At 44.1% G+C, this 19093-nt stretch overlaps 1 protein-coding gene across 1 annotated transcript; it reads right to left on the minus strand.

The window, feature by feature from the left end:
• Window positions 1-2080: 2080 nt before the first annotated feature.
• Window positions 2081-17534, minus strand: LOC116892246 (zinc finger protein 709-like). The gene is made up of 4 exons (XM_032893815.1): window positions 17428-17534; window positions 6322-6448; window positions 6064-6124; window positions 2081-5526 (listed from the first exon to the last, which is right to left on the minus strand). The coding sequence occupies exons 1-4, from the start codon at window positions 17428-17430 to the stop codon at window positions 2232-2234; spliced, it is 3486 nt and encodes a 1161-aa protein (XP_032749706.1). The 5' UTR covers window positions 17431-17534; the 3' UTR covers window positions 2081-2231.
• Window positions 17535-19093: the final 1559 nt, after the last annotated feature.

Raw genomic sequence — 19093 nt, forward strand, 5'->3', positions numbered from 1 at the left:
ACAGCGCATAAGCTGGAAAGACTGGCGTAACTCAGTTTTTGTTTCAGTTTATTTTTTACTCCCTTTGTGTGAGAAATTGTGATGCATCCCTCAGTAGACAGGTCTTATGAAGAAGCGGGAGCTCAAATGAAACATCTACTCCTTAGAAGTCAAAGAAGTCTACTGAAAAGCAATCTGGTGACTAGACAATTTTATCATTTATTATGAAGGTTAAGTCTGTATATTAATAGGATGGGCATACTTATTGTTTACATAAAAGAGTAAATCTCAGCTGAGTATTTGATAATGCAGCACACAGAGAATCAATGATGTTTTTCAGAGCCGATACTTTGGTTTTATACTTGGCAAATACAGAGAACATCACATAAAACAGTCGGCAGAAATACAGTTAGGACCATTTCGTAAGTTGTTGAAATATTTTTTTTTCTTTATTGAAACCCGATAATCATTGAATGACTTTTTTTTTTCCAATAAAGTACAAGTCAGTAACTCGGACAACTTCTAAAGTTAAACTATACTATACAGTACAATACAGAGATAAATTAATTTAGTACCTATGTGCTAAGGCATGGCACTGGGAAAACAAAGAGGTCTGTTTCCCACAATGAAATCGCTATATTTAGTAAAAGTCCTTCGGTTGGCAACATTCGGCAAGCCTTGTGTGTGAGCTGGTGCCTCGGGAGCTGCTAATAGGCACTGTGGCATAATGTCACATGCAGTGCCCAGGCTGTATGATCAGGACAAAGTAAGGTGCAGTTAATCACAGGATGCAACACTGGGGAGTGACGTGGGAAGCGCACGAGAATCAGTGCACATATAAATCTGAACGCCACGGACACCAACCTCCTGCCTCTATTCTAAGGGAGAGCTGTTTTTCACAAACAATTAAAAAAAAATCTACAATGCAAAAATTATAGAATAAGCATACAAAGAAATAGTTTTAAACAATAGCAAAATGGTTACATTTTAGGCAGTGTTTTCACAGAAATCAAAAATAATAAAACTATACACGCTGTAAGAAGCTTTAAGTCAATTTATTATTCGGGAAAACAGCAATATACTAGAAATTAAGTCTAGAGTGTTGATATTTTACAGTAGATTGTGTCCTAGGAGTTTATTGATATTCACCTAAATCTCTGATTGAACAAAATCCAGTCTGGAAGACTCCAGTGGCTATAAGTACGCTTCACAAGTAGAGCAGTTACTTTTTTGCCAAATCTTTTGTTTGATACATATTTGTTGGTACCACGCCTAAAATATACAATGAAGCAACATTGTAAAGACTAGCGGGGTCTTTCATACCATGGAGCATAAGCGTCTGGTGGGCTACACCGTGAGGTGCATAGATGGTAATTAGGAAATTGTCTGGCAATCTGCACCAGCCACTACTGCTCACGTCTACACTCAGAACACTTTCACCTCAGTGTTTTCCTGTAAAAGAGATGGGTATTCACCAATGAGAAACCTTCTCATTTCTCCTGAAGCTAGGACTAGAAATTCAACCGGGAAGACCAGAGCTAAATGAATGCGTTGCTTTTTTTTTTTTTTTTTTTTTTTTTTTTCCATTTTTTTTTGCGTTGTTTGGGCTGGCCCTGAACTTGCTATCAGTTGCAGTAAAACCCGAGTACCCGAGAGTACAGCCTGATCTACCAGGTGCAGCTGGCAATGTCTTTAAATGCCAATCCCTGGAAAACACCATACATTCATAAACCGCATAGCTCCTCGTTCACATACATTGTAACATGATTCGCTTCGACATTTCAACACACATACATTCGTACATTTGTAGGATCTTCTAATTGGAGTTATCACAGGATTTTTTTTAGTGTCGTTAAGATACAAGGTTTACTTCCCAAAAGGCAGCAGTTTCAAATCCCATATCTCTTTCTATAAGACTACCCCTGTTGGCTTATGTGTTTGAGTAGACCTAAGAAATGAAATATCATATCCCATTCTGGTTTTTAACACTGGGTAGTTTCACATCTTCAAATGGAACTGAAGGTCTTAGCACATCTCTTAGATCATGGGTTTGTTTTTTTCTTCCAGTGAACCCTTCCAAACTTACCATAGCAAACAGCAGCAGCAGCAGCAGCAACAACAACAATGACAACAAAAGCTTCCCCGTTTGTTCTATACTCGTTAGCTCTTTTCCCAGCACTTCTATACATTTAAGAGAACTAGAAACCCTAAATGTTCTTGCACATTCGCTTGCATTTACCGAGATTTTCCCCTCACGTGTGTGTCTTTCCATGTCTCTGAAGGGAACGAGAACACGTAAAGGCTTTCCTACAGTCTTTGCACTCATAGGGCTTCTCTCCAGTGTGAGATCGTTCGTGAATCTGAAGTAAATACGGGTAAGGGAAGGACTTACCACACTGTGTACATTCACAACGCCTTCCCCCAGCATGAGCTATTTTATGCCTCTGAAGAGAACTATGACTTATCAAAACCTTACCACACTGTTTACATTCGTAGGGTTTTTCTCCAGTGTGGGTTTTCTCGTGCATCTGAAGGGAACTGTGACTTCGGAAGGCTTTCTCGCACTGCTTACATTTGTAAGGCTTTTCGCCCGTGTGAGTTCTTTCGTGCATTTGAAGGAAGCAGGGGTAAAGAAAGGCTTTACTGCACATGTTACATTTGTAGAGTTTCTCTCCGGTGTGGGATCTCTCGTGCATTTGAAGGTAGCACGGATAAATGAAGGACTTACCACACTGTTTACATTCGTAGGGTTTCTCTCCGGCATGGATCCTTTCGTGTCTCCTAAGGGAACTTTGACCTCGGAAGGCCTTACCGCATTGCTTACACTCGTAGGGCTTCTCTCCAGTGTGGGTTCTTTCGTGTAGCTGAAGGGAGCTCGAACAGCTGAGGATCTTGCCGCATTGCTTACACTCATAGAAGCCACTGTGGGTTTTTTCGTGTATGCGAAGGTAACCAGCGCTTTTGAAGGTCTTGCCACACTCCGCGCACTCATACGGCTTTTCACCCGTATGGGTTCTTTCGTGCGCCCGGAGGAGACTGTGACATCTGAAGGTTTTACCGCACTGCGTACAGTCATAGTGCTTGTCTCTAGCGTGGGCTCTCTCGTGTAACTGAAGGGAGCTGAGGCCTTTGAATGCTTTACCACACTGCCCACACTCGTAGGGTCTCGCGGCGCTATGAGTCCTTTCATGTCGTTGGAGGAAAGAGGGGCAGACGAAGGCCTTACTGCAGATCGCGCATGTATAGGGCTTCTCGGCAGAGTGAGACTTCTCGTGCTTGTCAAGTAAATACCGATAAATGAAGGACTTACCACACTGCTTACACGCATAGGGCTTTCCCTCGGCGTGAGTTTTCTCATGGACCTGAAGATTGCTGGGCCGGCGGAAGGTTTTGCCGCACTGCTTGCACTCGTATGCGTTTTCTCCGCTGTGGACTCTTTCGTGTACCTGGAGGGAGTTGGAAGAACTAAGGGTTTTGCCGCACTGTTTACACTCGTAGAAGCCACTGTGGGTCTTTTCATGTATTCGAAGGTTACTGAGGCTTTTGAAGGCTTTACTGCATTGCTTACAAGCATAGGGCTTCTCGCCCGTGTGGGTCCTCTCGTGGACTTGAAGTAAGCTATGATACTTGAAAGCTTTACCGCACAGTTTACACTCGTGGGGTTTTTCCCCAGTGTGAATTATCTCGTGCACTCGAAGACGACTGAGACCCCTGAAGGCTTTCCCGCACTGTTTGCACTCGTAAGGTTTCTCCCCGGTGTGGGTCCTTTCGTGCAGCTGAAGGGAACTTGAGCAACTGAGAATTTTCCCACACTGCCTACACTCATAGGGTTTGTCTTCCGTGTGGGTTCTTTGGTGGACTCGAAGGTAACTGAAACCCCTGAAGGCTTTCCCACACTGCTGACACGCATAGGGCTTCTCTCCAGTGTGTGTCCGTTTGTGTAACTGCAGGGCGCTGGAACAGCTGAGGGTTTTACCACACTCTTGACATTCATAAGGCTTCTCTTCAGTGTGACTTCCTTCATGTACACGGAGGTAACTGAGACTTCTGAAGGCTTTGTCACACTGCTGACACTCATAGGGCTTCTCCCCGGTGTGGGTTCTGAGGTGAACTTGGAGTAAGCATGGGTAAATGAAGGACTTACCACACTGTTTACATTCGTAAGGCTTTTCCCCAGCCTGAGAAACTTTCTGTCTCTGAAAGGAGCTCATGTCTTTAGAGTCCTGACCAGATTGTTTACACGCGTAGGGCCTTTCCTCACAGTGAACCCGTCCGTGTCTTTGTAGCAAAGAGGAACACAGGAAGGTTTTACTACAGATCTCACATTTATAGGGTTTCTCCCCGGTGTGAGCTCGTTCATGCAACTGAAGGGAACTCTGACCTCGGAAGGTCTTGTTGCACTTTCTGCATTTATAGGGCTTTTCCCTAGTGTGAGTCCTTTCATGTCTTCGGAGGAAAGAGGGGCACAGGAAGGCCTTACTACATATATTACACTTATGGGGTTTCTCCCCACTGTGAGACCTGGCATGCAGTCGAAGGGAGCTGCGACCTTTGAAAGCTTTACCACACTGCTTACACGCGTAGGGTTTTCCCCCGGTGTGAGTCCTTTCATGTCTTTGCAGGAAAGAGGAGCAACGGAAGGCTTTACTGCAGAGGCTGCATGTGTAGGGTTTCTCTCCGGTGTGAGATCTTTCGTGGGTTTGAAGTAAATAGGGGTAAATGAAGGACTTACCACACAGTTTACATTCATAGGGTTTCTTCCCAGCATGGAGTATCTTATGTCTCTGAAGGGAACTGTGGCTTCTCAGAGCTTTTCCACACTGCTTACATTCGTAGGGTTTTTCTCCAGTATGAGTCCTTTCGTGGACTTGAAGATTACTGAGACGTCTGAAGGGCTTAGCGCACTGCTTACATTTATAGGGTTTCTCTCCCGTATGTGTACTTTTATGTCTTTGCAGGAAAGAGGAACACAGAAAGGCCTTACCACATACCTTACACTGATGAGGCTTCTCTCCAGTGTGATACCTTTCATGCATCTTAAGTAAGTAGGGATAAATGAAGGACTTGCCACACTGCTTGCATTCATGGGGTTTTTCCCCAGCACAAATTCGTTCATGGCTTTGAAGGGAACCGTGACATCCGAAAGCTTTGACACGCTGTGCACAGTCAAAATGTTTTTCTCCATTACGAGTTCCACTGGGAAGTGGCAGGTAATTGAGCGAACCCAGAGTTGGACCACATGGTTTACATTCAGAAGAGTTTTCTTCAGTGGGAGGTCCTCCACGGATGCAAAATGAGCTGGGACAAATAAAGGCTGTTTCACATATACTGTCCTCATGGGGCTGCTCTCCACTTTGAAGTTGCTTATGAGTGTCACAAGAACGTGGAACACCAACGGGTTCTGCACAGAGCTCACATCTGTCGGTTCTGCTCACAGGGTGGGTTCGCATGTATATGTGAATAGTTGTGAGAGAGCTGGAGGGATATTGCTTCTTCCCACGGTCCTCAAGATCGTATGGCGTATATTCGGAGCACGTTATGATGTTCCTATTAAAGGATGAATGAGACATGAAAACTTCCCCATACAAACTCCATTCACATAGCCCCACGTGGGCGGCAGTCTCTAGACTTCTATTGGCATTTGATTCCTTGGAGGTTCCCCCAAATGCATCAACCTCCTTTATCCTCACAGACCAAATCTAGCGTGTGACAGCTGTAATGGTTGATGGACTGATGACTGTTTAGCTATTAGTCTCCCACTATGGCCTAAGTCAGAGAAAGCGTACACCTTCCGCAATATTTAAATGTTCTCTAGCTGAATGGATGGGTGATACTGCAACATGGCCCTTAAAGCCAGTCCTAAAACAGCAAGGATCATAACTGCATTTTTCTCAGTACTTTTTCCAAGTGAACAGTTTTCAGATCGGGACAGCTTTCTTACATGGAATCACTTATTTTTGTAAAATTTTTATAATGGTAAATAATTTAAATTTTTGTTTGCCTTGCTAACCTGTTCATATGTTTTCATAACATATTAAGATTCTCTCCAAAGATATTTTCTCCCGACCAATACATGCAATTTACCTTATATTTTTCCCAGGTTGTTTATACAGGTCTTCAATGGTCTGGTATTCTGATTTGATTCCTAAAATGCAGACCCAGAAAAAAATATTACAAATTACCAGAAACTACAAAAAAAACCTCTAAGTTCCTAGGGTTAATGCACATTGTACCCATACCTGATTTATTCACACAATTCTTCACCTTCCCATATTCCAAATTACAGAACGAAGGGACACTTGTCCCACTGACAAAGTAAAGGAATTTGATCAACACTCTTACCCACAGAAGCAAGGTTACTGCAGGTTTCCAGCATCACATTAACGTACAGCTTCTTCTGAGGAGGGTCCAACAAAGTCCACTCTTCCTGGGTGAAGCTCACAGCCACATCCTCAAAGGTCACTGAGTCCTAAAATATCCCATATGTATACATAAGAAGACGGTGAAACTAACAGTCCTGTGTATGACTGGTAGGATGTTCATCTAATTCTGCAATCTTCACTTGTATCTAATGACAGGTAAGTTCTAATGCTAGGACTGACGCACTCAGGTAGGAAACTGCCAAAGGAGTGGACTAACGCTCTCCTCTCGTTACCGCAGCCAGGGGCTGCAGGGTGCTACAGGGCAGAGTCAGTTTGTCTAGGATGGATTATCTCGTAGCTGTGATAACAAACTCCTACTAAGTGACGGACGACAGTCACAAGGCTGCATTTTCTCTTTTTTTTTTTTTTTTTTTTTTCCGGAGCTGGGGACCGAACCCAGGGCCTTGCGCTTCCTAGGCAAGCGCTCTACCACTGAGCTAAATCCCCAACCCCAAGGCTGCATTTTCTTAGAGCTCCCTAGGCCCAAAGAGAAGCTTTACTTAGGTATGTGCACCTGAGATCACAGGAGACATTCCCGACATAAATGGTGATGGTACTCACTTAGTCTAAATGATTCTGGGAAACATTTGGCATCTTCTGAGCCTTTGTTCCATTTCTGGAAAGTTCCACACACGGCGATAAGGAAAGAATCCATCCCCACAGTACACGTAGGACAATAAACCTAATGAATTTCACACACGTTGTCACAACTTGTTGTATGGGGCACTAAGCCTGTGCTGTGTGACGGTGGCAAGGGAAACATTAAAGTCCTGAAAGCCGTTTACAATCACCCAAATTTAATAAATGCTCCATTCAACTATCAGCCTGGCTCTGCAGCAGGTCTAAAGGATTTAGGGGCATGACATCAGACCACTGTTTTCCAGCAAGGGACATACAAACTAAAATATTTGTTTGGCCTACTACCAAAAACTTTACTTACATGGTCACTGACCAAAGCAGTTCTCTGGTGGGAACATAAGGTGAAGGGGGAGAAGACAGCTAGCTAGAGCCTATGATTAAATGGCTACTTTTAATGTTTCTGAAAACACCTGACTCTCCCACCTCTGGTATTTTCTCCAATCACTCTATTCCTTTACCCACATACATTCTCCTTCACATATTCACGAAAGAGTTTCACGTAGGGAACTCAGTGAGCAACTAAAAGTCATAAAATAATATTCCTCTCCTTCATACAGCAGCCAATGAAGGCCCTGGCACCACCCAGACACGTGACTCATTTCTCACTTCTGATCTGTCCTCGTTGCATAGCAATTTCTTCCAAACTAAAATAGGCCATCCTGGAGGGAGACGCCTTAAGTCTTGGGAGTTAAAACAAAGTGCCATAAACTAACCAGATACATAGCAACTGGTGTAGTCTTGAGAATGAGGTGGTTGTGGCTGACACAGTGGCCCTGTACTTTGTCTTACTAGATAATCTGTATGCCACCTCCTCTGAGTTCAGGGAACAACCCCAGAAGAGGCAGGCAGACTCTCAGAGCTGCCTAGAAGAAAGCATAAAGTATTGTATAGCATTTTCCTCCGAGCTGATGATTCCATGCTGAAGAGAGTTTCAGGACCAAGACACACTAACTCTCGTAATTGCTTCTGAATCGGGTTTGTGGCCTATCCCACAGAAATTCAGATCTTATCCCACAGAAATTCAGATTCAAATGTAAACCTGGTCAAATGCTGTTAGCTCAGGATAATTACAGGCTCCAAGAGGAAGTTATCATTGTTTTGCTAAGAACCATGTTGTCAGATTGCCTTTAAATATTCATAATACACCTATAAATTAACTCTGCTGCAACCTTGGCCAGAGGTAGCTTCCCTCAGCAGCAGTCATCACTTAAGTAAAAAAGTCAGAACTTGTGATGGTTTGCATATGCTTGGCCCAGGGAGTGGCACTATTAGAAGGTGTGGCCTTGTCGGAGGAAGTGTGTCACTGTGGGGTGGACTTGGAGACCCTCCTCCTAGCTGCCTGAGGATGCTCAGTCTGTTCCTGGCTTCCTTCGGGTGAAGACGTAGAACTCAGCTCCTCCTGCACCATGCCTGCCTGGATGCTGCCATGCTTCCGCCTTGATGATAATGGACTGAACCTCTGAACCTGTAAGCCAGCCCCAATTAAATGTGGTCCTTTATAAAACTTACATTGGTCATGGTGTCTGTTGACAGCAATAAGACCCTAAATAAAACACTTGTCAAAGTGCCTAAGCCTAAACAGGACTCCTATGTCAACTTCCCCCAAGTTCACAGAGCATCACAGAGGGAGGGAAAGAACACAGAGCTGGAAGGGTGCTGAAGAGAACTGTCAAAAGCTATCTCTGGTACATGACATGGCCACTGCACCCATGAATTCACTGCAGTTATAACGGCAATACTCATTGGATTCAGTAGGCTATTAACAGAGAGAGACAGAGACAGAGAGACGCAGAGAGAGAACACACAGGAGGAAGTGCAACACACTGATGGTTTCTGTGAGAAATATCAGGGGTGCCTGGAGGGAGTAGGGAAGACTTGGGGTGCATATAATGTTTTACACTTACGAAGTTGTAAAAGAATAAATAAATGATATCCCACTTAAAATATAGAAAATGAGAAAAATTTCATTTAAACATTCCATTCTAGAAGGAGGTTCGTTAAATGGTCGCAGCATTAGGAGGGTTGAGAATCACTGCTCTGGAGGATCAGAAGTTAAAGAAAAAAATGTATGTTTGTATGTATGTATGTATGTATGTATGTATGTATACACATACACGCATATATTCCAACAGTGGCTATCAACCAGCAGAAAGTCCAATAATCCAGTAGTTGTTCGGTCCATGAGGCTGGACGTCTCAGCTGCTCTACAACACATACTTGAATCCAAAGTAGGCTCTAATGGGAGTGAAACAGTGAAGGTACAGACTTGCTAGCAGGACTGAGAGCAGGCAGGCAGAGAGGAAGCAAGCGTCCTTCGTCCGGGTTCTTTTTCATAGGCTACACGCCGAAAAATGAGACTGAGATTAAAGGTGGATCTTCCCGCCTCAAAGAAACAAAATGTGCTCAGCCATTTTGGGTTTTAGTTAATTCCAGACGCAGATGCACCAGGCTGATGACAGAGAATCAACGAATCTAAAAAGGTGCCTCCTCTTCTCATGAGTTTCTGAGAAAAGGAACAAGAGCTAAAGAATCTCCAGGCAATGCTCTAGCAAAGGCGACCGGGAAGACCGGGAAGACAGTCACTGGGTCTTCTTTTGTCTTAGAGAAGGAGAGTCTTCAGCAAAAGCTCCTATGGCTATGTCCTTACCTAGTGGGATTCCTTCCACTTATAGCTATGTGTAAATGGGATAAAACGTGCCCTCTATAAAAAACAACTAAGTATTAGATTGCCGTACAATTCGATCTCTTTATTAGAGGAAATGTATTTAATATGTATGCTGGCAAGCTTTATGACAACTTGATATAAGCTAGACTCATCAGAGGAAGCTCCAGTTGAGAAAATACCTCAATAATGATGGTGGTGATGATGGTGATGATGATGGTGGTGGTGATGATGGTGGTGGTGATGATGATGGTGGTGGTGGTGATGATGGTGGTGGTGGTGATGATGGTGTTGATGATGTAGTACACAAGCCTGTATTTGTTTTCTTAGCGATGCGAGAGGGACCCAGCCCATTGTGGGTGATGCCATCCCTGGACTAGTGGTCCCAGGTTCTATAAGAAAGCAGGCTGACCAAGCCAAGAAGAGCAAGATAGAAAGGAGCAACCATCTACGGCCTCTGCATCAGCTCCTGCCTCCTGCATCAGGTTCCTGCGTGGACTTCCTTAGATGGTGAATAGTGATGGGGAAGTGTAAGCCAAATAAACCCTTTCCTCCCCCAGTTGTTTTGGTCACGGCATTTCGTCACGGCAAAGGTAATCTGAATAAGACCTTGAGTTTTTCACATTGTCTGTAGACATATTTAAAAGAATGGTACTGTGCAATCACACCTTAGTAAAAGAAAAAAGGTTTCCAAACAGTTAATCACGCCAATTCTAGCTAGAGAGTGTCTCAGGTTAACCACTAGTAAAAGTAAATACTTCTTTTGGTCTGACCTCCTCAATCATGTGTTCTGCCATGTACTCATTATGACCCTTTAAAATCAAGTATTTTTGTTTAAGTTTCATGTGCATTTAAATCTGTGTGTTCAGTGCTCAATGAGACCAGAAGAGGGCATCAGACCTCCTGGGACTGGAGTTACCTTGTTGTGAAACATCAAGGAGGTGCATGGAACTGAACCTGAGTCCTAGATGAGCAGTCAGCGCTCTTAACCATTGAGTCATCTCTCCAGTCCCATGCACTACCCAGTAGATGACAAAAGTCATCTAGACAAATCTACATCAGTTAGAGGACAGTCAGGTGCTCTGGGTCCAGCCAGTTGCCACTGACCTCAGGTTCCTGCTTTGAGTACCTGCTCTGGCTTTCCTTCATGACCAACTGTAAGCGGTAAGGTAAAACAAACATTTTTCTCCCCACAAAAGTTGATGTTGGTCATGTTTGTCACACCAATAGAAACCAAACTAAGCCACCTGCTTAGGCTTTTAAGTCTTGACTTTCCTCCCCACTCACGTCTCTAGCCAGACAACAATCGACGACTTTAAAACCCTACATCTAGCCGAGTATGGTGGCCCCACACCAATGATCCCAGTTCTTGGGAGGTAGGGGCAGGCAGATCTCTGAGTTGGAGGCTAGCCTAGTCTACAGAGTGAGATCCAGGAGAGCCAGAGCAACACAGAAAAACCCTGTCTCAATAAAATAAAATAAATCCTACACCAGACAGTTAGGATCCTTTTAATTGACCCCCCTCCCCCCAAACCATCACATTCAATGGAACAAGTTCAGCTTAAAGCCAGATGGGTCTCCACTCCCATTCCTACCAACAGTTAGGGTTACTACCTCTCCAGAGGTGATAATGATCAAGGACAGAAATTGGCCAGGCAGTTCAGTATATAAAGTCATCAGAGAGAGCTGAGTGTGGTGGCACAACCCTGCCATTAAGCCCCGCAGAGCTACCTCTGAATTCCAGGCAGTCGAGTCTACATACGTCGTAAGTTAAAGGAGAGTCAGAGCTCTACGGTGAGAGAGACCCAGTCTCAAAGGAAGAAAAAATAAAGGTTTTGTCCTAGACTAAAAGCCAATTATATCTTTAGTAGGGCTTGTAAGAGGCCAGAGGAACCAACTTTCTTTACTAAGATACTGCAAGCTTCTTACCCATGGGGGAAAGGACACTAAAAGCAAAGGGGAAAAAAAAGAACTTGGCCCTCCTAGAGGTTTTTTTGGGTTCCCCTATGAATTGCTATTCTCCATCTGGTTGCCCAACAAACGGTCCGAAGACATTGATGCCATTGATATTCTGCTGAGATATTCAACCCTGTACTGTCTGAGACTCCATCATAAAGAAGCAATGGACAATTCACAATCCAGGTTGATGGAGGACACCCACAGAAAGATCATTCTCCTAGAAATAACCAGCAGAACTCCAGTAACTGACGTTCACCAGGCTACTCATCTGGGGTCTACAAAACTCTCTGAGACTAAGGTATGTTATACCCAGATGGAGCAGCCTGGCCAGCATGTGTCAGCCAGATGCCAGTTTGTGTATGTACAAGTAAGTGCAAAACAGAGAGCCCTTACCCAGGACCGACTTCACCGAGATTGGCCTGCCAGGGGAGGATGAAAGTTCTGGCCAATGTTTATAGATACCTTTTGGGGCTATGCAGAATCATTCCCCCATCCAACTGTTCAAATAGTGGCTTCAAAGCTCCTCCAGGAACTGGTCCTCAGATTTGGCCTCCTCCTAGCAATGAGGTCCAATAATACCGCAGCTCTCATAAGCCTGCACCATTCAATTAATAGTAAAAGCTTTAGGGACAGACTGGAAACTTCATTATACATATGGACCTTAAAGTTCTGGGCAGGTTAAAAGCGAACAACAATTGTGGTGGTCTGAATATGCTTGGTCCATAGGGAGTGGTACTGTTAGGAAGTGGAGGTTTGTAGGAGGAGTGTGTCACTGCGGGGGTGGTCTTTGCGACCCTCTTCCTAGCTGCCTGAAAGCCAGTCTTGCCTGGTTGCCTTCAAATCAAGATGTAGAACTCTCAGCTCCTTCTAGAGCACCATGTCTGCCTGCATGCCGTCAGGCTTCCTGCCGTGATGATAATGGACTGAACCTTGAAACTGTAAGCCAGCCCCAAATAAATGTTTGGTTGCCTTGGTCATGGTGTCTCTTGATAGACATGGAAACCCTAAGACAATAATAAACAGGGCAATAAGAAAAAACTAACAAGAATCTCATGAGAGATCAGCAAAGGGTAGACAGACCTTCTTCCTTTGCTTAGCTTTGGGGCCATTGTATCTCATATAGAGAGGGATTTATCCCTGTGAGATTAGGTTTGGAAGACCTCCCGCCACTGCTTCCCCAGCTTAGCGACCAGCAACTCTCAGATTCTATAACCATTCCTTTCTCAAGTCACTACAGGCCCTTCCTCTGCTTCTCCATGCAGGCTACTCATTAGACTATCTGAGAGACACAGCTAACCTCCAAGTCTATCCTCCCCACCTCCGGTTCCCCCCTGAAGTCCAGTGATACCATCTGAGTCAAACAGTCCTGAAAGCAGTGTTGGGACTGCTTTTCCAACTTGGAAAGGACCACACAAGGTGATTCTCTCCATTCCCATGGCTGCAAAGGTTGCTGGCATTACACCATGGATCCACCAACACACTAAGGCAGAAGCCACACACACCTCTGCCAAATGCACGGTCTCCCAAACTATAAATCCGTTAAAATTAAGGTCTTTCCACTTCCTCCACCTCTTCCTGAGTTGTATGTTTGGTATGAGTACAGGATCCTGGTGCGATACACATTGACCTCAAGCCTGAACCTGGAAACTGAGAAAGACAGCCACAGGGAAAGGTATCAACTAGCCTGACTACAGACCAGCAACACATATTCGTCCTGACCTCTGCCCATTGATGTTGACTTTAAGTGTTGTTTCGTTGTAGTGGAGAAAGGAAAGATGCGGGAGTTGTATCTTTCCAGATAGGAATACAGAGTTTATAATTCTACGCATGTCCTATACCTCTGGGCCCCCTACTTGCCAAACACAAGGGAGTTTCCACTCCAAAGACTAAAAATACACAGATGAATGCATAGGAAGCTCCCTTCCAAGAAATACAAAATAGGAAAATACAATCCAATGGCCATAAAATTACAAATCTGGAAATTCCTTAAGAACGATCCTAGCCTTTGGAAAATAGGGAAAACCTGGAGAATCAGACTATGCCATGCCTCATTGTGACCGGGGACAGTCCAGATTAATGTTAGAGGACTTACAAAGGACTGAAACTTGTCCAACATCCAATACCTTTAACCTAGGCATGTCCCCTTATTCTGGTGCCTGCTATTCTGCCGTATGGGTTAATTGGTCTAGATGACAACATTACTGAGTCCCTGAGACTACTTGGTGGGCCTGTTCTAATGGTTTGACTACATGTGCCTCTTCTGATGCTTTCCAAAGTAAGCAGACAAGTTGGTCAGGACCTAAATGTATTAAAAGTTTCCATTTCTTGATTAAAACAATGCTTAAGATTCCCTTGCAGAATTGGTGCTAGATCATGGCTCCAACTGCATATGTAGCAAAGGATGGCCTTGCTGAGCACCAATGGAAGGAGAAGCCCTTGGTCCTGCCAAGGTTGGACCTCCAGTGTAGGGGAATGTTGGGGCAGGGGGAGAGGTGGTAAGAGGGGGTGGATGGGGAGGGAAACACCCTTATAGAAGGGGATGGGGACGAGTTAGGTGGCTTATGGACAGGAAACCGGGAAAGGGAATAACATTTGAAATGTAAATAAGAAATACCCAATTTAAAGAAAAAAAGAATTGGTCCTAGAGAATTGAAGATGTTTAGACTTCTCATGAGATAAAGGAAACTTCTTATATATGGCTTTGGAAGATACCTGTTATTTTGTACTACTTGACCAAGAATAACTAGAAAACATCTTGCCGTGGTTGAGGGAAATCTCAAAACAAACAAACAAAAAGATAAAAATAGATGCCAGTGTCTTTCCTCTTGGTCCCCTGGCTGACTACTCTGCTATGGGTATTGTCTAGACCTTCAATTCTCATTCTGACTGGATTCACAGCAGGGATCTGCATCTTAATCTGGACAGCTAATTATGCATCAGTTCAGTAGCTGGGATCAACTACACCTCCTTAAAGTGGGATAAGTCCACCACTGGGCTCATTGACATGCTAAGGTCAATGGGGAATGTGACAGGCTCCCAGATCTTAGTAGGCCCAAGACCTTAGCGCAACTAACTCCATGATTCTCTACCAATCAGATCACAAAACTCAGCCCACAGACAAAATGAAAACAAACCCTTAGCCTATCGGAGTCCATAACTGTGGAAAAGTCTCTAAATGTATTAACTTCACTTTTTGGCTTCTGTAGATCCACTTCTGGGTAACTGTTCTTGTTAACTTAAGTACATCAACCCAGAATGATGATTCCTATACTTAAAATCTCAACACAGAGAAAGGCTCAGTGGTATACTGGGATCCTGAATAAGCAGTGTAGTCATTGGCTGACTAACAAAGACATTCTATCGGCTTAAACCCACGTCCAAGGGGTCTTCTCTGGTGGATACCCTACAGTGCTATGGGTTTGGAGAGGCTCATGGGTTAAGAACCTTTGATACTCTGGCAAAAGATCTGGATTGAGCTCCCAGCATCCATATAGAGGCCAGAAACTAACTTTGATTCCAGGGGATTTATACAGACAGACATTCAGACATCCATTCATAAACATAAAATCTTAAAAGGACAAAGCCTAAAAACAAGGAGAGGGTTTAAAGTGATATTGAGCAGAAAAATAGAACGTTGTCTTTCACCACAGAAAATCCCCAGATCCAACAAAAATTCAAGGAAAAAAAAATCACAGCAACCAGTAGCCTATCACTTGGAAGACAACGGCAAATCTAAAAAGGGCCAGAACAGCCAGAGGGACAGGCCGAGACCTCTTCCAGAGGTCCTGAGTTCAATTCCCAGCAACCACACGGTGGCTCACAACCATCTGTAATGGGATCCACGACCTCTTCTGGTGTGTCTGAAGACAGCAACAGTGTACTCACATGCATAAAAATGAATCTTTTTTTAAAAAAAAAAATTAAAAATAGATAAAAAAGAAAAAAAGAGCAAATTTGCAAAATTACTGAATTAATGACCTATCATTTTCCTGCGTATCAGCACTGAACATCTGAGTTAATAATTTAAAAGCATCACTTATATAGCACCAAAGATAAAAGGAGTTAGAAGTACATATGCCTTTAATAAAGATCTATAAACACAAACTTTATATCCTTAATTGAAAAGTTTAATGAACAGAAAGATTCCAATTGTGGACCGAAAGCCTTAAAATTATGTCGCTTCTCAATTTGAGCTACAAATTCAACTCAGAGCTCAAGAGATCTCAAGATACGGTTCAGCATGTTAAAGGTGTTTGCTGCCCAATCTGAATTCCTGAGTTTGACTGCTGGGATCCATACAATATAAGGAAAAAACTGACTCCTAAAAGTCGTCTTCTGATGTTCACACATGCTTGGTAGTGTGCCCACCAGTCTACACACACACACACACACACACACACACACACACACACACAGAATTTTTGAGAGATTTGTAGACTCAACACAACCTCAAAAAAGTCCTAACTACTTAATAACAAATCTGACTCTACAGGTTATAAGGCTAAGGCAGAGGTTTTCAACCTTCCTAATGCTGTGACCCCTTAATATAGTTCTTCATGTTATGGCGACCCCCCAACTGTAAAATTATTTCCTTACTGCTTCATAAGTGTAATGTTGCTACTCATATGAATCATTATGTAAATATCTTGTGTACAGCATATTTGATATAAGACCCCTGGAATAGAGTCGTTCCACCTTCCAAAGTGGTTTTGACCCCCCACAGGATGAGAACTGCTGGGTTCAAGAGATGCCTATGTGGTTAAGAGATCTTGTTCTGGCGGAGGATCAGCACTGGGTTCCCGGCAATCATGGTGGTTCACAAACGTCCAACTCAAGCTCAAAGGGACTTAAGACCATCTTCTATCAGAGGGAACCAGGCATTATGTAATATTCAGACAAAATGTAAACACGTAAAATAAATAAATCTTAAAAATAAAGATAGTGCGGGAAGGGGGAAAGCACACGGACTGGCACGTAGCACAGTTGATATAAAGCTTCCCTGGTAGCGGGAGCCTTGGGCTCCGTTTGAAGCGCCACATAAAACCAGACGCAGTTAACAGGTACCTTTAGTCTTTAGTCGGGTAGTGTTACAGGTTTAGTTTCTCTGAGTTATCTGTAAGAGGTTCTGTATTTTGCATTTCTTTTACTCTTCGCAAGAGTGAGTGAAGGAAGAAAGACCAGAAGTTCAAAATTACCCTCAGTTCACAGCGAGTTTGAGGCTAGATTGAGTCATCAGTGTACTATCTCTTAAAAAAAAAAAAAAGTCAACACACTCGAATAGTACACACACAAACACACACGAACTACCATCATCTGACTTTAAAACCCTGGATAAGCTTCAATAATAAAAGCAGTCTATTTCTGGCGGGTGTTCTCCCCTCAAAACCTTTAATCAAAGCATTCGGGAGGCAGAAGCAGGATATCTTTGAGGGCAAGGCCAGACTGGTCTGTAGAGAGCTCCAGGAATCAGGACTTAGAGAGATCGTATCTCAAAAACCAAAATAAATGTTCTATTTCACAATAAACAGATTAAAATTTGGAAATAAAGGTAAAAGAATACAGCTAAATGTTTTGGAAGCAAAGAAAACTTAAGTAACTTCCTTCATTAACAAATATTGATGAGCCACCATAACATCTATATGTAAGAAATTAATAAAAGGCTTTATAACTGCCACGAAAATTAACTCTAAGTGTATTCTAAACCTAAATAATGAAATGTGAAGTACAGGACCTCCAGAGATAACGCAGATAAACTAGACCTCATACCATTACCCAAGGTCCCGCACCGAAGTGACGTCAACAGCAAAGGCGAGAGGGGCGGAGCCTCCCGCCACCATGCTCTGAGCTCTGCGCAAACGCGGTCGGAGGGGCGGGTCTGACCAGAGCTGCGGCCCAGAGCACCGTTCCCGCTCCAGCCACAAGGAGGCTCTACCAGACGGGTTCCGGGGGCTCAGCCCGCCTCTCCTCCCGGTCTAAGGACAGCAGCCTTTTGCTCACCATGGCGCAGCTTCCGATCTCGACTGCACTCTTCCCACTGAACCAGGCAGCGGAGCTCACGCACCTCGCTCAGCCTTAAAGGGGAGCCCGGAGCATGGCGGCGAAGAACCCGCCTCTCGCCGCTCCGGAGCGCCCTTTATTGGGCAGCTTATCTGGGTGCTCTGAATGGCTAGCGAGGCCTGAGTGACAGGAACTGTTATGTCTCAGAGAAAACAGGGAGCCGATGGCTTGTCCCCGAGTACACACATACAGGAGATCTGGGTAGGTTTCCTTTTAAGAATTTACTCCTGCCCTCCAAAGCTGGCCCTGCTGTCTCATACTCCCTTGTCACAGAGTCGCGCATGTGCACTGTCCACTCACACAATGGCCTATGTAGGTAGGGATCGCCTTGCCCTCACAGGAGGAATTTTGAGTGAGGTAACCCAATCACAAAAAAAACACATATGGTATGTACTCGCTGATAAGTAGACATTAGCCCAAAAGCTCAAATTACCCAAGATACAATCCACAGACCACATGAAGCTCAAGAGGAAGGATGACCAAAGTGCAGGCACTTCAATCCTTCTTAAAAGAGAGAACAAGAATATTCATAGGAGAAGATATGGAGACAAAGTTTGGAGCAGAGATAGAAGGAATGGCCATCAGAGCCTGCTCAACTTGGGGATCCAGCCCATATACATACAGCCACCAAAACTAGACAATAGTGATGAAGCCAAGAAGTACATGGTGACAGGAGCCTGATATAGCTGTCTCCTGAGAGGCTCTGTCAGAGTGTGACACATACAGAGGCGAACGCTAGCAACCAACCATGGAACTGAGAACAGGGTCCCCATCGGAGGAGTTAGAGAAAGGATTGAAGGAGCTGAAGGAGCTTAACCCCATAAGAACAACACCAACCAGCTCTGGTTGAGTTCCTAGGAACTAAACCACCATCCAAAGAGTACACATGGACAGACCCATGTCTGCAGCTGCATATGTAGCAGAGGATGGCCTTGTTGGGCACCAATGGAAGGAGAAGCCCTTGGTCCTGCCAAAGTCTGGACCCCCAGTGTAGGGGAATGTCAGGGTGGGGAGGCAGGAAGGCGAGGGTGGTTGGGCGGGGGAACACTCTCATTGAAGAAGCGGGGAATGGAATAGGATAGGGAGTTTATGGACGGGAAACCAGGAAAGGGGATAACATTTGAAATGGAAATTTAAAAATTCAATAAAAAAGTTTTAATACATATATTTAGTTAAAACAAAACGTGGGAGAAGCACATGTGTACCACAGTGCATGAGTGGACGTGAGAGGGCGATTGGCTAGAGCTGCCCCCTTATACCAGATGGGTCCTGGGAAATGAACTCAATTCATAGCGCTTAGCAGCAAGCACCTTTAGTAGCTAAGCCATTTTGCTTTCCCAAAAGTTGATTTTTAAAAAGAAAAAAAAAATGTAAG

This window comes from Rattus rattus, chromosome 2, assembly GCF_011064425.1.
Source record: "Rattus rattus isolate New Zealand chromosome 2, Rrattus_CSIRO_v1, whole genome shotgun sequence".
NCBI classification, from domain to species: domain Eukaryota; kingdom Metazoa; phylum Chordata; class Mammalia; order Rodentia; family Muridae; genus Rattus; species Rattus rattus.